The sequence below is a fragment of the Ixodes scapularis genome, unplaced genomic scaffold (assembly GCF_016920785.2).
Source record: "Ixodes scapularis isolate PalLabHiFi unplaced genomic scaffold, ASM1692078v2 PGA_scaffold6__148_contigs__length_123643588, whole genome shotgun sequence".
Taxonomy (NCBI): domain Eukaryota; kingdom Metazoa; phylum Arthropoda; class Arachnida; order Ixodida; family Ixodidae; genus Ixodes; species Ixodes scapularis.
In genome coordinates this window covers 43533226-43550625 of record NW_024609881.1, presented here as the reverse complement: position 1 = coordinate 43550625, position 17400 = coordinate 43533226, and the positions used below count along the sequence as shown (strand labels likewise).

The 17400-nt window shown below is 43.8% G+C and overlaps 1 protein-coding gene across 2 annotated transcripts in view; it reads left to right on the top strand.

The window, feature by feature from the left end:
* Positions 1–17400, top strand: part of LOC8033079 (MAM and LDL-receptor class A domain-containing protein 2) — a 210314-nt gene that overhangs the window by 164844 nt on the left and 28070 nt on the right. For both annotated transcript variants that reach the window (XM_029973441.2, XM_040210499.3), the window contains 8 exons: positions 1215–1462; positions 3445–3551; positions 7412–7579; positions 10824–10917; positions 11606–11761; positions 12817–12936; positions 15220–15398; positions 16918–17089. In XM_029973441.2, the coding sequence (XP_029829301.2) occupies positions 1215–1462; positions 3445–3551; positions 7412–7579; positions 10824–10917; positions 11606–11761; positions 12817–12936; positions 15220–15398; positions 16918–17089 (1244 nt within the window). The remainder of the gene's footprint in view (positions 1–1214; positions 1463–3444; positions 3552–7411; positions 7580–10823; positions 10918–11605; positions 11762–12816; positions 12937–15219; positions 15399–16917; positions 17090–17400) is intronic.

The window sequence follows — 17400 nt, the reverse complement described above, 5'->3', positions numbered from 1 at the left end:
GGTAAAGGTTGTTTGGTATTTGGTTGACACCGTCTTCTAGTTTGTTGCTGCTGGGCAACGCGTCACCGAGGACGCGGTTCTAAACAATAATCCAGCAGCAAGTGTGGTGATTTTTATCTGGCTTCATGAACATCAGATACACACAGGGCTTTTTTATGACCAGTGTTTTCACAAAACCTGTAGGATCATGGCTTCCACAGTTGTAATACACATTGCACCCTCTCCCTATAAAATGCCTAAATCGGGAAGTCCGAACTAAAATTCGGAGAGGTTGCAGGCAGAGTCTTGTAATACTTATAATGAACTTTGACAGTGTTCGAAAGCTACTCCAACATTGACCTGTTGTCAAGCGCGTACATCGAACTTATGCCCGTCTAAGTTATTTACCCAAGATGAGAAAAGCGATTGTAATACTAGTTTCAGATGTCCTGGGGTTATTTTGTAGTGGTGGTCATCTGAAATATCAAATTTAAAAAATATACAGATGTAAAAGAATTTTAGCTGTAATTTTTTTTTTCTGATTTTCTACACAAAATTATTTTTGAGAGCTGGGATATCCCTCCAAAGCTTGATATGACACCACGAAAAACTGCCGCAAGGCCACAAAATTTAGCAGGCCGTATTCGTGTGATGTCATCCCTGTGACAATGTTTACGAAGCCAAGCATCTGACCGAAAGTCGAGAAGTTAACTGCAGGAACAGATTTAAAGACGCTGACATTACCGAGAAACGGTTTCAGTGCATTGAAGAGTAACCGCGATCTATAGGGTTTGTTCATTGAGAAGGGGGTTCGAACTTCTCCGGGCCCAAAATGGCGACTGCGGCGTCAATTCCATTTCTCGTGAAATGTCTATGTAGGTTATATGGAGCAATATCTTTAATTGAAATGACTGTGTTGTGCGGGATGTGAGATAACTAACTGCCTTGGGACAAACCGTCTTGGAACGAAGGGGGGTAGTCATCCGGATAGGAAACGTCCCTGGATTGAAGCATTTCGGGATAAAATGTATTGGGGTGAGACTTCCTTGGTACGAGATGCCCACGATGAACGTTCCCGAGATGAAATGGCTTGGGACGAAGTAAGTGGACCACGTTACGGCGTCACGTCCTTGTGTTACGTGACTTCATGGCGTCTGCTTTCAGTGTGGTCAGATAAGGATTTCTGGAAATGGAAAGGTCGAAGAGCCCTTGGTCTATACTTCACTCTATTTCAGGTGCACCGTCGACAACTGGTGCATCCCTCGCACTAAGCTGTGCGACCAGCAGTACGACTGCTCCGACAAGAGCGACGAGTCCGAGTCGGCCTGCAGCGCCTTCCGAAGCCGCTGCACGTTTGAGGAGCCCCACTGCGACGACTGGACGCACGATCCGAGCAGCACGCTGCCGGCGTGGTCGCTGTCTCACGCAAAATTCAACGGCTACGGTTATCCCGCTGTTGATCACACGCTGCGGACCCGCGACGGTGAGTTCGACCCCAATCGACCAACAGACTAACGAAGGCTAGACTCGACGTAATTAGGTGCACCCAGTTACACTGAATCACTGCATTTAAAAAAAAAATAAAAGACGTTTACATTTTTTTGTCATACTGAGAATTAGAGTGCAGTTCTTGAGGAGGAGGACGGGGAGGGTACGGAGGGGAGGGTATGCCCCTCTCTTGCTCCTATCCGATTCGGGGGAATTTTCGCTATATTTTCCGCTAAATTAAGCGAAAATTTTTTCCCTACATTTAATGGAGAAGTATTGCCACTAAATCTATAGGGAAATTTACTAACATTTTTATTCCCGCTAAATTTAGTGGGGAAGCTGAATTGTTGTTGGCGTCTCGTAACGTCAATTTCCCTGCTAAACTCAGTGGGCAACCTTTCTGCTAAATTTAACAGGAAACCTTTTCCCACGTGACGTCACGTGTGACCTCATTTTGGGATATGTCCTATAATGCAACGCGCGGTTACGCCGACGCCGCTCAACCCGGAAACGGGTCCCTAAGAGCTGCGCTCTAAAAATCACTTTCTCTCTGTCATATTTTGAAGGCCTTCTATGCGTTGCGTCTGAACGCCTTAGCTCCCATCTGCCGGAAACCACAATCTAAAATATTATGGTGGTCTGGTTGGTTAAGCATAGTAAATATGTAAAGCGCACACAAGAGAGGATGGCGCGAAGACAGGACAGCGATATAGTATTTTTTATTTTTCTTATTCTTTTTTTATTAAAACGATATACTGCTCTCCTGTCTTCGCGTCCTCATCGAACCACAATCTGTTGTACACATTGCAAGCCTCATCGCACGAATTGTCCGTGAACTGGTGCTTTAACTGGCGGATGGCCTTTGTGTAAGGGAACATTACTTCCAGTGGCTCTTGGCCCAGTGCTCTTGTTTCTTTTTTTCTTTGCCGCATCGCTCGGTCCTACCTCCTCGCCCTACTGCGCCTATCGTTGTCACTCTTCCTCTTTAGTGATGCGAAACCGGCAACCCAACTCCTTCCTAGCATGTGTAGTCTGCTTTGCTGCATACGAGGTGACACTAAAAAAAAGTCCCTGCGTCATCTCTCTTTGATTTCTTCTCATACGCCGTGACTGTGAAAGAGCTCACTTTCTCCTGAATATGTCTTTCTTAAAAGATGCAAACCATAACCCACTTAGTGCACATGAGTGATTGCCTTGTTTTTTTGTTTGTCTAATAGAAATGAAATGCTGCCATCAGAACTGCTGCAAAGAAAATAGGAATATTAGACGTTATTGCTTAGACAGCATGAGGTCAATATGCCAGTGTAACGCAACACTGGTGTCTTTGTTGTGCATCACGTGACAGTGATACACTAACATGGCGTTAGTGTATCACTGTCACGGTACATCGCTTTACTTCGTCCAAATGGGCAGGGGCAGTGATCTAACCTAGGATAACTGAGTTCGGAAGTGTAAATTTCTTCTCCTCCTGCTCCTCTCTGGTGTGCGTTTATATGCTTGGTCACCACTCGCAAAATCACTGGTGTGGCGAAAAGTGATAGTTCGGGGAATACACCTAAGTTATAAAGAATGGTGTTCGCCAATACCCCGTCTTAGTATTATAAAACCCTTAGTGGTCGCGTGCCCTTACTTTTCGGGAACTTCGCGAATTGAAAAATTTGCTAAATTTAAGGGCACGCGAAAATTTCAATTGTTAAGAGTTTGAATGCAGGCATCTTGAATTCGCGATATTTAGTGGCCACGATTCTGTGCTGTGTGCCCGATTCGCGAAGAATACGTGCCGCGGAAATAAGAAGTTTTACAGTAATATGCGAATAATTGTCAGTTCCTCCTTAGTGCTAACTCTACGGTGCACAGCTTACATAGATGATAGGTTTTTTGAATCCTGCCTTAACAACAAAAAATCGTTAAAAATTGGTTTACAATTTCCTGCCTTTTGAGTGTATAGAATGTAGCAACTTTTCTGTTTTTCAACAGGTTCTTACTTGTCCGTATATAAAAGATGGGGCACTTCCTCCAGAGAGAAGCGTTATGGACGTCTCGTTTCCTACGTGATTCGAGCCGACCCAAAGCTTTCGTGCCAGGTGAGTCGTGTTTTATCTTGTGTCAATGTTATTTTCAAATACTACCATTACGGATTACTAATAAATTGAAGTTAATATTTTTGTTGCATAGAAGAAAAGTTAAAAATTTAGGTGACGAACTGGTCGTGCAGAGATGGGTAGTTTTTACCGAGGAAACATTTTGTATCACACCGTGACAAGCGTAAGATAGGTATTTGTTTTATTTATTCATTTATTTATTTAGAATACTGGTAGCCCTTGCAGACTGCCTCGGAAGTGTTAATTAAACAATAAAAACACTAATAATAAGAATTGCATGAACCGATGACCACTAACTTGAGTACTATTTCAGTTCAGCATGAATGTCCAATAATTCATCCACCAACCCCATTTGAAACGAACTAGCATTTCTAAGAATTCATGTCAAATAAGGCTTTTAGCACAGAGGGAGATTTATGATGGGTTTCCAATAGTAGAGTGGGACAAGATGTTGCAAGGAAAACATAACACAGTCAATTCTGTTTTTTTTTTTTTAGAAAGACTGTGTCCCTCAGCAGAAATGGAAGGACTGACCTCGTGCTCAGTAATCTGACGCCCTATCCTCTGCGCTGGCTTTACATAGTACTAAAATGACGATAACTTATACACATTGTGACTCGGGAAAAAAACGTAGGATATTATTTGCCGCAAAACATTAAACTGTGTATCACAGAATGCTCAGTCTCCACCCAATCGTAGCGCTAATAGACTGAACCAGAGGACAAGGTTTTGGATCTAACCGTCATCTCATTCAAATGTTGTATTTGATTTTATGAGAGTTTCAATGACAAAATGGGACACGTTCCCGGCAGCCGAAACCATCCATCTCCGTAAATTCAAAGACCTTGTCGGTTATCATCTTCCCATTTAAATTTTCCCAGAAGTAGCTTATAACTTTTGAATAACCTAATGGTTATTTATGAAAATTTGTCATCTTGGTCGGATTGCTCGCACTACAATTGGAAGGAAAAGGGGCGTTTTGCCGTGCATAGTATATTTTTTGCGGTAAAAAACAAACTAAAATGGTCACTGTCTTTTGGCGACACCCTGTATAGCTTTGTGTTGCTGAACACACTTTATTGTCCCAATAATTAACGACCACATGGGAGAGCTTAAAAGTCATGTAAAATAAAATTCGGAAAACTCTGAAGTCGCAAGACATTTGGGTGAATGCAAAGGTTTGCGTCGATTTCGAATGAGACAGGAGCCTCATAGTAAAATAAAGTTGTAATGCTAACACAACCATGATCGAAACTATTAGGATAAACGGAACACCAAACTGTATTTGCAAAGTTAGAAATAACAGAGAACATGCAAGAAAGCTAGGGAAATTTCAAAACCTTGAAATCCAGAGAGTTTCTGTGCGCGCGTCATGGCCTTTTTGATACGAAAGCATTAACTGACCGATGGAGCGAAGCCGGCATTGTCTGTAACTGTCTGTAGCAGAAAAAACGGTACCTTAATTTCTATTCCCAATAAAACACAAAGAAAATCACAGCAACGCAGATGCCTCGTCACGGAAGCCGGCGGGTGCGCTCAAGGTCAAAGCGGACACGCTTCAGAAATAAAACAGAACAGAAAGCACAGCAACGCAATGCTTCGTCAGGGAATCCGTAGTGAAGCCGACAGGGCTCGCCGCTTCTGCGCAGTGAGGGAGCGTGATGTCACCATCGGAGTGTGGTGCTAGAGGAAGAAGTGGAGCGCTGCTTGTAGGAATGTTTTCGCATTCCTCCACAGAAGCAGCCTTAAGCCTCTCTGCCGAATTTTATTCCTTTGTCTCGGATTTTGAAGATATTGTATAAGCAAGCCGTCTACACGTTCCGACGAAGCAACGATAAAATCTTGAAGCGGTAGCTGTGTGGGGCCAACGAAACTCCTGTAAGCACGAAATATGTAGATCTGTCTGTCCTAAGCAGCTAGACGATCTTGAAGAAAAAACATAAACCGGTGCCAGGGATCGAACACTGGTCACCGTCGTGGAAGCCGAATGTGCTGCTGGCCGAGCTAGGGACGCCGCACGCAGAAACGGGAGGAGCAGATGCAGGTGGTGTAAGAAAGCGTATGGAGCAGAGAGGGGTGGAAAGGGCAACAAAGAGAGGTGCGGAAACAGGTGGTGTAGAAAGTGGGCGCTGAACGAGGAGTGAAAAGGGCAGGAAAGCGTCCTTTCCCTCTTTTAGGTGACCTACAAACTTCAGAGCAAAGGCTTTGTATCCGGGTGGTGCTGAAGGAAGGCGCGTGCAACGACACAGAGACAGTAATGTGAAGTAATTTTCCAATAAAAAAACTCTTCCCTAGGTACCACCCGGACTAGGAGCACCACCAACCCCAGTCACTAAAAGACTAAGGGCCAACCTGCCCCAAGCACCACCCCTAACATAAAGCACTCCCCCTCCCCCCTTCCCCTATAAAGCAAGCGCATTTAGGCGCGTTTGGCAGAATGACCTGACAAGGGATGGTTTTCCCTTTCAATTGCTTGCTCAATGTTATATTCTTGGTTTGTTTTCTATGTCCATTAAATACACATGTATTAAAGGGTCCCATAGGTTTTTGTACCAGTTATGTTGTTTTTTAGGTAAAGTCGATTATTTTTTAGAAAACTTAAGTTAGGATACGAAGTGTTTTTTTTTTTGTTTTTTGCTGGTTTGTTTTGGTAACGTGGAGAAAGTTTACTCCGACTGTTCTTCTTGGGTGTACATCGAAATGTTCCATTTGCATTTCGCTGTATCTTGTGCCGCCCCATTCTTGTTTAATCCTTCTCGTTCTAACCTTCTCTAAACATCCAAACAGGTTTTTTCGCATTTGAGCCAATGAGCATTCGGTTCCGTTCGCTCTAGAACTGAATGACGCGTAATACGTTTTCAGCCGTGGATTGGCTCCGATTTGTTGTAGTGTACTCTGCAGTCCACCTTAAGGAAAAATTGAGTATGGAAAGGACGATAACCACTCCGAGTGTATCCCCCCGCGACCGGAGAAAACAGGGACCTAAGAGGCCGTTCTTTCACACAAAAAAAAAGAACAGTTCTGTATCTTATTCCCCAGCGCATGCTACCACTTCCTGAAAACCCAACGAGCTGGTCCCGAACTTTGCTGCACGTTTCAAGAGCAGAGGGGACGTATTCTAGGAACTATTTGCCAAAACGCGGAACTAAAGCACGTAGGCGTGTGTACCTGAGCGCTTGCGTTTAGGTGACTTGGGAGTGGGGAGGGGCATACTGGAAGACGCTTCTTCGGGAACATCCGGTGACCCAGCCAAAACACTGACACATCAGAGTGCCACTCTTAGATTGCTTCCCTTAGTGGATGACAGCTGAAGGATGTAACGAGAGTGGATCAAATGCGGCGGCCAAACCGAGAAGGACCCTTTGAGAACGCTTCTTCTGAGAAAGTCCGAACGAGAAGGTCGAAACGAGAACGAGCCCAGACGATGACCACAGGATCTTGTTATAGGAGCAAAAGTAAACGGAGATACAATGTGGTCAATGGGTAGCGAGTGATGAGGGATTTCCATGCGTCGGCTCTCTGGTTGGTTGGGATTAAGATGCGAAGATGAGCGTTGGGTGATGATTAGGCTGAGTGGCATCACTCAGCCGGTTCTTTGCTCTTCAAGGATGCAAACCTGGAAGGGTTTTTGGCGAGTGTAGACATGTTGTGTGGTTGTTGATACGGCGACTTACTCCAGGCACCTGAAGGTCGGCTGTAGGTCGCCCTTATAAGGTATTGGTAGTGGAAATAAACACCGTGGCTGAGTTTGAGATCCGTACATGTGTCGTCTGCCTTTTCTTGGTTCCTCAGTTTTCGGTTTTCAAAATGCTAAACCGCACGTTTTACCCCGTTCCTCGTAGGTTCGGTTCTGGTACAACGTCCCTAGCGACGGGATTACGCTCAATGTATATAGGAGGACCACCTACGAAGACGGCGGGACTTCGCACCTGCGCCAGCTGCCGACAACGGTCGTCGACTTTTGGGAGAGGGCCGAGCTGGACTTTGGCGTCTCGGATAGGGACTTCGAGGTCAGCATCCCGTTACTACAGGCTCTCGAACTGTGTTTCTAGGGAGCTCGAAGTTCCCCAGAATACCTTGGAGTGTTCCCTCAATGTCTCAGATTTGTTTTCGGTTGTCCGTGCATCTAAGCAAAGTGTCTACCCAATTTAAACAGAACTCTACAGTATGTAAAATAACGTTTTTAAGGCACTTCAGAAGGTCCGCAAGAATCGGTTTCTTAATGTACCGGGCTAAAATTTGCTACAGAGGCGAAACGTCTGGTGGAAGTTGGCAGTGAAAAAAACAACAACTTATCTCGTTCCCAACAACAAAAAAAAAAAGCAGAAACTTGTTTTTGCAGTCTACGCCACCACTTTGTAAACGACGCACGCTTAGGGAGATGTGCTGCCGGCCGGTGGCGCGCGCTAGTTGGAAAAAGCGCCCGCCAATTCGGTTTTTCTTGTATTTTTTTTTTGCAGATTCATTTGTTATGCTTTGAATTGGCCAGACCTCCTTTAATACGGCGTGCGCCATTTTTCGGCAGCACATTTCTCTTCGCGTTCGTCTGCGAAGTGGCAGCGTAGACTGCCCAGAAGAGGTTTCTGTTTTGTTCTTTAGAACAACATAAGTTTATTTCTTGATTTTTTCGCTGGAAGCTTTCTCCACATGCGTTGCACCTCTGCAGTATTTTGACGCGTGATTCGTTGAGAAACTGACTTTTGCGAGCCGTCTAAGGTGCCTTAGAAGCAATAGTTTACATGTTGTACAAGATAGGAGCTGTCCATTGATGTATTACTATGAGCCAAACGCTTTCTAGTACGTGCATTAATGTTTATATGGTCTATGAGCCACTCCATAATTTTTTTCGTCATGTCGAGAGCAAGAAGGGTCTCTTGGCTGGTCGAAGTAGATTACGTGTTCCTCGGGATAAAAAAAATTGTGAGAACCAATGTCCTGGACGATCGGTTCTCAGAATTGGTGTCTATAGTTGGTTACAGGTTAAGAGTTCAGAGGAAGCTCCTCCCATCTCTTTCCACTTTAGCAGAAAAAATGTTGGGGAAAAGGTGACCTCCTCTCCAGTGTCTGGCCTGTTAAAATAGAAAGAGCTGGGAGGAACTTTCTCTGAACTCTTAACCTGTCACCAACTATAGGAACCCGACCTACCAAAGTTCCTGGACTATCCCTTCCCTTAAGTAGAGTGTTTTTCCAGTCCCTTCCCCTAAGAATAGATTTTTTCTAAAAATTTAGGCAAAATCGCGGCCGACGGACCTCTTGAGTACATGGAGCTGAACGGCGCCAGTTACCGAAAATGGGCGAAAACTAACCCCATTTTATTTTTTAATTTTAGAAAATCATCTTTAACTTTTAAATGAGATACCAGTGTGTTGCAAAAGTTTTGCGCCTGGTTTTCAACGCTATTACTACATCTGGGTAGAGAATGAGCGTTCGACAATGAATACAAGTTTTTTTCTGCGGAGAAAAGAAAACAAATTTTTTTTTTTATCGAACATGTACTGTTTTATTTACAAGGTTTCCAGGTTTTCGCACTCCTTTACTGCTTCAATGCCAAGAATGGAAAGTGATTCTTGTTGCCATTCGGTAGATAAGACTTAGAGATTAATTTTCTGTGCTATAGTTTTACCAAGTTGTCCTCGCCAAAAAGATTATTATGCCGAAATAAAAATTTGCATGTTGTGATTTTTGCCTTCTGAGGTTGGCATCTTCATATTTTGAATGTAAACGTTTTGAAAATATATGCGGACTTGAGTAAAGTTTCACATTTTCGTATAACAAGCGCAAACCATATCTGACTCAAAAACGGTTCAAATTTATTTCTTGCAAAAATACCTTATTTATTATAATGAGAAAAAAAACTATATAACGTAAAATCGTGTAAGACGCCCACTCAAAATTATGAAAGAAAAGGGAAAAAACCTCTGGTGGGCTGTCTTAAAAAATAAAAGAGCAAAACTTTAAAAAAGTAATGACAAACACAAAGACGCAGAGTAGAAACCATGCAGGTGACACGAGAACATATACCGCAGATTGCTGACACAGCAAATTTGCGTTTAGCAAGGCGATAAACACCCAGGAATTCGCTACAAACACCTGCATCCCGGGAAAGAGATACCGCGGACTGCGGTTGCAGCAGATTCGGGCTGGCGGTGCGATAAACATCCGGAAACCGTGTGCAAACTTGCGTGCCACGGGAGCCGATCTCGCGCGCGCATATAACTGACAAAAAAACACGGCAACCTGATAGGACCTCGCATGTCACGGGAGCCGATATTGCGCGCGGGCAGCGCGCGGACGAAATCCCGAGTACCCGCTGTTGGCTCGCGTGTCACACGTACCGGTACCGCCGATCACCCGGTTAATGTGATTCCGGTGTGGCGTCGTGTGATGTCCGACGAAAATGCAGTGGTGGGAGATGTTTCGAAAATTTTATGGCACACATATCTGGCCAGGAAAATGCGATGGTAGATTTCTCAGGAAGGGCGCCTTTACGTGATTTTAAGGCAGACTATAAAATGTAATCTCTGGAATATTGCGGATTTTATTCATGGTACTAACCTTCTTGTGGCAGGATGGGATATGATAAGCTCACAATAAATAACAAAACAATTCTGGGATTAGTATTGTTGGTATCTAGTTTAATATCTCTGAGAGATAGCCCACCTGAAATCGCAGACAAATCGTGTGAAAATATGGAGTAGGATAAACTATCTGTGTGTGATATAAAAAGGGTAGAAAATGCTAGTTTTAGATTTTGTGATGTGCGAAACTTGTGGTTGCAGGAAGGGGTTATGAACCAAAGACGGCCGTCCTTCCCAGTCAGCAATGTTCGCGTATCTCCCATCTTGGCTAAGTAAGATGATATCTGCCAAGGTCACCATTGACCAGGGCCCTGGAATTACTAGAATAAAACTGTCTTTTGATGATCTTCAAAAAAAAAAAAATAGCCAATCGTGCCAAAAATAGGGTTGGGTTATTTTTCGGGAATATTATCTCGAGATAAGCTACATTATTTCATCACTTTTGTTGGCACACAATAAACAAGGGTGGCACTTAATTGAAGAGTTTTTCATGTAAATGTCATTCTATTTCTTTTTTCAAATAAAAGTCTAATATAACCCATGCAAGTACTATTCCAGGTGAAGCTCTATAAACCTCATAAAATCTAATATACGAAGCAGATATGCCTACTAAAGGTTCAATGAAATACTGTGATGTAGCATACTCGAAGAGAAATATGTCTTCATTTCCCCACAGGTGGTGATCGAGGTTGTTTTTGAGGGCTTCGTGAACTTCACCGGTGCCGCTCTTGATGACATCACAATGACTGATGGCTGCCGAAGGTCGAACGGTAAGTGTTGTTCGACTGGAATTGAGAAACCTCAGAAAGAATGTTGTCATACCAAACATATCTCAAGACCTGGGGTTTCGGCGATTACACTAATTTTAAATTGGGACTTTGTATTACCTTGTGCAGCATTTCACTTAAATAAGAAAAATGAGAAAAATGAAAGCTGTATTCTGTTTTATTAGTTTAACTGTCAAATGCAGAATTGCAGTGCCCTAATTATTCACGTGACACTAGAGTGCCAAGTCACCAAGTCATGGTGTGCAACGGTGTCACGTCGCGCAACGGGGTTAAGTGACGTCAAGGCGTCAAATAGGGTAATGTGATGAAAATATTATGTGGTTCATACGACATCACGTGACCTGACATCGCATGATATGGTTCCGTGACATTCCAGCCCCAAGCTGTGTTGTCAAATGACGCCGTGATGTCACAAAACTTCATCAAAGTAATGTGGCAGCGTCATGTGCTATGTAAAGTCACATGACACTATGACTTCACAACCGACGCAAGACCTCTGAATTAGCTTTTATTAGAATGCAATTCTGCATGCAAGTGGGTTTTCACGACCCGAACCGCTTTGTTACGACAACCTAATGAACCACTTCTTCAGAACTACCTCATGAAGCCTACCCCGTCTTCGAGAAATCCTCATGAAGCGCTTCTTTAAGACAACCTCTCCCTCTTTTAGCCGAGCTTCCGGGGAAAAGCGCCGCGGTTGTCACGGCGCCTCCGAACTTGTGCGAACCGGAGAAGCTGCCGTGCAACGACGGTACCTGCTACCTCCCGTCGCAGCGCTGCAATTTCTTCGTTGATTGTCAGGACGGTACGGATGAGAACGATTGCGGTGAGTTCCTCCTGCCCCGTCCGGATCGGTGCACACTTAGATACCTTTGTTTGTATTTTTAATACTCTCCCAACTTTAAGATGTCTGAGGTCGAGTCAAACTATAGTTGTATTTTTTACCTCAAGGACCGTAGTAAAAACGCTTATCCTCCTAGCGGAATCAGAATATTTGTTAAACATTTTATCTGGTTTACAAAATCATCTGTAGGTACATATGAGATTAAATATTGAATGTTTTATTAAAATTTGCAAATTTCATGTGAGAAAAGTAATGTTTTCGTCTCCGACGACCAAATCTTCGCATGGCGTACGAAGTATGTGGAACTTTCTTTTCTTTTCACTGACAGTGAGTAGGGAGTATACCCTTGAAAGGCATCATGTCAATACTTACAAAACTTCTTTGTGGAGGGAGCCAAGACTGGAAGCAAAAATGATTAAATATTAAACCAAAAGTTGAAACTTGCCCCAGCATGAACTGCTTGTAATGTATGCCACAGGAGTAGCCATGATCTCCATTATAAGTGCACGTACCGCATTACAACTGCAATATCCTTTTAGGTACCACGCTTTCGCATGTTTAGAACAATGCTTTGAAAGGTTTTATATACAGCATATTTAATTTCAATTCGAACAGATTTTTATTTTAAAAATAACAAGCTTGTGAAAGGTACACTAACGCAGTTTGTGCTGGTGAGTTACACGGCTAGGGTGACACAATTAGGAAACTAATCGTCAGAGTAACTTAAAAAATGAAGTAAAACATTTAAATTATATTTTTCCAGTAGTGAAAATAAACGTGGTTTCACGCGACGCCTGATGGCTTTATGTATTCACATAACCTTTCGCAATGTGCCCTTCAGTTTCTCCTTCCTGCACCCACCAAAGGAGGAGCCCAGAGAGGCTCTATAAATGCTATGCATATAAACAGCCTTTGGAAAATACCAAAGGGGCATCTAATTGTTTTGTTCTTGCAAACTCTTTAAAACCTTCAAGATTTTTACCCTGCATAAGCACTTGCCTGGAGAGTCCTTCACTGTGTTTTTAATTTAATTCCAGGTACTACCTGCGACTTCGAAGCAGGTCTCTGTGGCTGGTTCAACTCTCCCTCTGTCGAAGGGACATGGGTGAGAACACAGTCCGCTGTCCACGGCGACCACACGTATGGAAATGGCACAGGTACAGTACAAGACATTGTTAAGTGGAATGCTTGATCGAGGCCGATTTTTTTCGGATGGGTTTTTAACCTATTGCACTGAACAAGTTAGTGTAATACAGTGTTTTTTTTTTGGCATAAACCAATTAAGCTCGAAATTTGACATTATCATGAAGGATATAAACTGTGGTGAACCTGGTCGCCAAATTTAGACTGACCCTACTTATGTGAGTGCAGATTGAGCCAGCGGGCAAGTCCTAGCGGCCTTCCTAATGTGCTTATGATTATTATGTTGCTAGGAACATTCGAGGTCGGAGAAATAATTATATAACAAAGAAGAACGGATGTCAGGGGCATCACTGTCACAAAGAGAAGGTTAAAAGATTGGTAAAGAAGATCTAGGGTAGTCTAAACTTGTTTGCATGTTCAGTGGCTTAGACGTTTTAATGGGAGAATGAAGCTCGGGTCAGAATTTTAAAGGAAGAGAAAGGAAATATTTTAGTCTAGGAGGTGCAAGCTACTGTCGAATTAGAAGGATACAGCCACTAGCATTCATCCATTCATGTATCCACTTGGATGGCAACAGAAAAATGACCTCCCCTTGTCTCATATATTATTAACGAAAGCGGATATTTTATTTATTTGTTTATGCATATACCTACATCGCCTAGGGGGCGTTACATGACAAAAAGCAGACAATACACTGCACTCTTAAAATAATGACACCAAAAATCAGGCGCTTAAGGATAACGAGCCTCTTGTAAAGCCGAGAAAAAAATGTCCAAAGGTGAAATGATAATTGATGGTTCCAGACGGTTTCATTCTCTAATGTTCTGGGGAAGAAGGAATGACCAAAAACGTGTCTTTCAGGTGAACGCAAGTTCCATCTCGCAATCGTTTCTTTTCGAGAGATTGTGTGCAAACCTCATATAAGTGTTTTTATCAATTCCAGTTTGATCACGAAAAATATTGCAAAATAACTTGAAACGTAAACATTTTCTTCGTTAGCTTAGGAGATTCCATTCAAGTTTGCTCTTAATGTTTGAAATGCAAGAGCTGAAATTATAGTTGCCACTGGCTAAACGAGCTGCATGAGTCTGCATACACTCTAACTTGCAATTTAAACTTTGGGTGTCAGTGCTCAACACCGCACGTGCATACCTGAGAATCGGGAGAACGTTTCTGTCATAGAGTACTTACTTTAGAGACAGTGGTTTAATTTTGAAGTTACGTTCGATGAATATTTAGCTTGCTTTATCTGTTCAATAATCTATGTGCTTATTCCAAGTCACTCAAGGAAAAAAAAATAACGCCTAGTTACCTCAAATGATTAACGTTATGAAACCAAGGACTATCCATATGATAGAGGAAGAAAACAGGTTTGCACTTTCTGATACAACGAAGATAACCGCACTGCTTAATGCGGGGAAGTAAGGGAGCGGAAGAACAACATTCAGGGGTTGGTATTGCCAACTGATATAAAGTTCTTAATTGTTTACAGTTATTTATGTTTAAGCCTACTTTCCGTGTTTGACACCATTATAATGCCAGATAGAAGTGTTGCTGCAAGGCAGCGACATCTGATACACCCTGTACCTTTCGATAAATTGCGCAATCATCCACATGTAACTTTATATTTGAAGAAATTCCTTTCGCGATGTCAATAATGTAGACCAATAAGAGTGACGGTTCGGAGACCGAGCCTTGAGGAACCCCGCATTGCAGAATTGATCGGTGCAACTATTGTAAACATGTTCGATTTAACGCGTCTTAATGATTCAAGATACCTTGATAAGGTCAGAAGTTTCTATTCAACCTGTGACTTTGCTGACGCCTAACAATGTTTTATATCGTTTCTTCACTCTGAGTGGAGTGCCCTAAGCTATTAGTCGAACAAAATTGGGAATACTGTGCATGTTTTCGCAGGAATCTGCGAGAAACCAGGTACATTACCCTAAATTCTTTTCCTATTCGACAGTATGTTCCCGTCTAGCAAATATTTATCTTTGAGTTCTTCCAATGTAATAAGTTATAGAATTGCATTTGGGAGTGTGCAAATGGAGGCTTGAATCGAATAGCTTTTTGAGAGCACTAGTTGTTGCAGCAATCCCGTGTACTGCGAGGGCTATGAATTACACATTGCTATTCGTTCCGAACCACTATTCGTAGAACCCTTTTGGTTTTAAATCTCGATCACATTGCTCGTACGGATACTCTCTTTGCTAAGATGTATCTGGGCTGCGTGAATCGAGCTGCACAAAAGAGGTGCATTGTTGACTGTGCGCAACTCTCTTTGGATTGTCTAGGGCACTTCTTGAAGCCGGCCGATACCAGACCTCAATTGGAGGGCGCGCGTGTTCAGCTCCACTCCAAGTTGTACAGGGAGTCTGGTCCCGAGTGCACCTTCACCTTCTGGATGTACACACCTGCCCCATACCTGGCGGCCGTGAACGTCCATGTCAAGCACTCCGGCACACAAAACAAGGTCTGCAGTCAAGCAACCGAATTTGCTTTTTATAACAACGTTTTAGTGAGCATGAAAAAATGCCTGTTTCGTGGGTTTTTTACTTTTCCACGAAAGTCGTCGGATGGGCGCAGGAGCCAAGAGATGGATAGATAGACTGATATATAATATTGCCTTTATTTCTGCGACTGCTGACAGCCGAGGCCTAAAATGCAGTGCATTGTATTTAAAATTAAAAAAAAAAAATCATGAGCCGTAACCTTTTGTGACGGTGGAGGACCAGCGAAACTGTTTAGCACACGACACAGACATGACACAGAATTTGGAGCAAAGCTACGAACACATTTATTGTCTTCATCGGTGTTCATCATAACGAACGCTATGCAAACACATGTCTAGGACTATCACCACCCCGAGGAGCCGAAGGAAACTGGACACGCGTGATGGGGAAATTTCCCCGCTAAAGTTAGCGGGGATAGGGACGTCACGTGAAACTACTTCGGGACGTCATGTGACGTCACAAAGCCATGACGCCTCGAAATCGTGTGACGTCAGGGCTTCGTGACGTCGCATGACGTCACGAAGCTGTGACGTCATTTCTGCTGCCGCCGCGAAAAATCCGCGGGATCCTAGCCATTAACAGCTTCGCTGTAAAACACGGAGAAAAATGAAAGATGATAAACAGCAACAAAATTACACAAATAATTCTTCTGTAGACATGGAAATGTATGTATGTTGGAGGTGTGTCATTGGGCAAGTGGCCCAAAAAATCGGAATAAAATGTGTCCCGGCTCTTGAAGGCTGATCTAGATGGTGCTTGGAGATCGGTCTAGGTGGTACCCAAAACCTCAGTGCCGTCAACAGCTCTGTAAGGCCGACGGGGCATGCACATCTCGACACGAGAAATGAACATCTCTCTGAATTCTGCTAGCGTGCAAATACAGCCGACCGAGGTCCACCAGAAGTTGATGTATAGAAAAATCAACAAGAAACAGATCTCGTTTCTATTAATTTTTATGTTGTACTTTTGGTAAGAAAAAGAGAGTCGCGCTGGAACAACTGGCACAGAAAAAGAGCGCATTGCCTCTGGCCGACGAAGCCCATCTTCAATTGCCGAAGTCGTGGGACGTGCCCATCGCGGCCGCCTGCAATCTTAAGCGTTGCCAGCATAAACGCTGAGTCAACCTCTTCGTGTTTTTATTCTCTTCACCAATGAAAAAAAAGCGCTGCCATCTGTCAGACGTTGCGCCTATTGGACGACTTTCATTGGCATACGGAGGCCAAAGGTAGGGATCTAAACTTCTCGATTTGTAATTTTTTTACTCTGGTTAGCTCCTTCAGCGCGATATGGAGGCGCAAGGTCTACCACCTTCGGGCGCCTCTCAGGTGAATGCCAATGCGACATGTTAAGAAACCGACTTATGCGGTTATCTCCAAACAGCTAACGATGCTTCTTACTCGCTCGGTAGACATCGCTACAAGATGGAAGTGAGCGGATCGTTGAGGCCACTTCCGTCGTCGTGTTTATCTCGGTTCGCAGGTGGGAACGCTCTTCTCGAAGACCAAGGGCTTTGTGCACCAGCGCTGGGTCCAGGAGTTGGTGAGGGTCGGCCGACGCACGGAGTTTGGTCTCATCGTGGAGGGGATCTGGGGCTACGCGGGTCATGCGACGACGTACCTGGACGATTTCGTCTTCCAGAAGTGCACATCAGGTTTGTGAACAGCTGCTCCCGAACCGTCGAGACGGTCTTTTTTTCTAAAAAGGAGCGAAACGTAGCGCGTGGAACGCGACTCTGACCGGCCTGCTTTGCGTCGCCTACTACACGAGCATCGATGGCGGTCCCGAAGCAGTAAAGAACGACTAGGTAGGAGCCGCCGCGTCGCGATGTGGGATGTCGCGATTCTAGCGGTTGGTCGTACAAGGTCCAACAAAAAACACAAACGAACGCGCCTGCGCCGTCGCCGTGCCGTCCCATCTGCCGCCTGGCGAATGCTCTGGGGACCGCCGGGACGGAGAGCGACG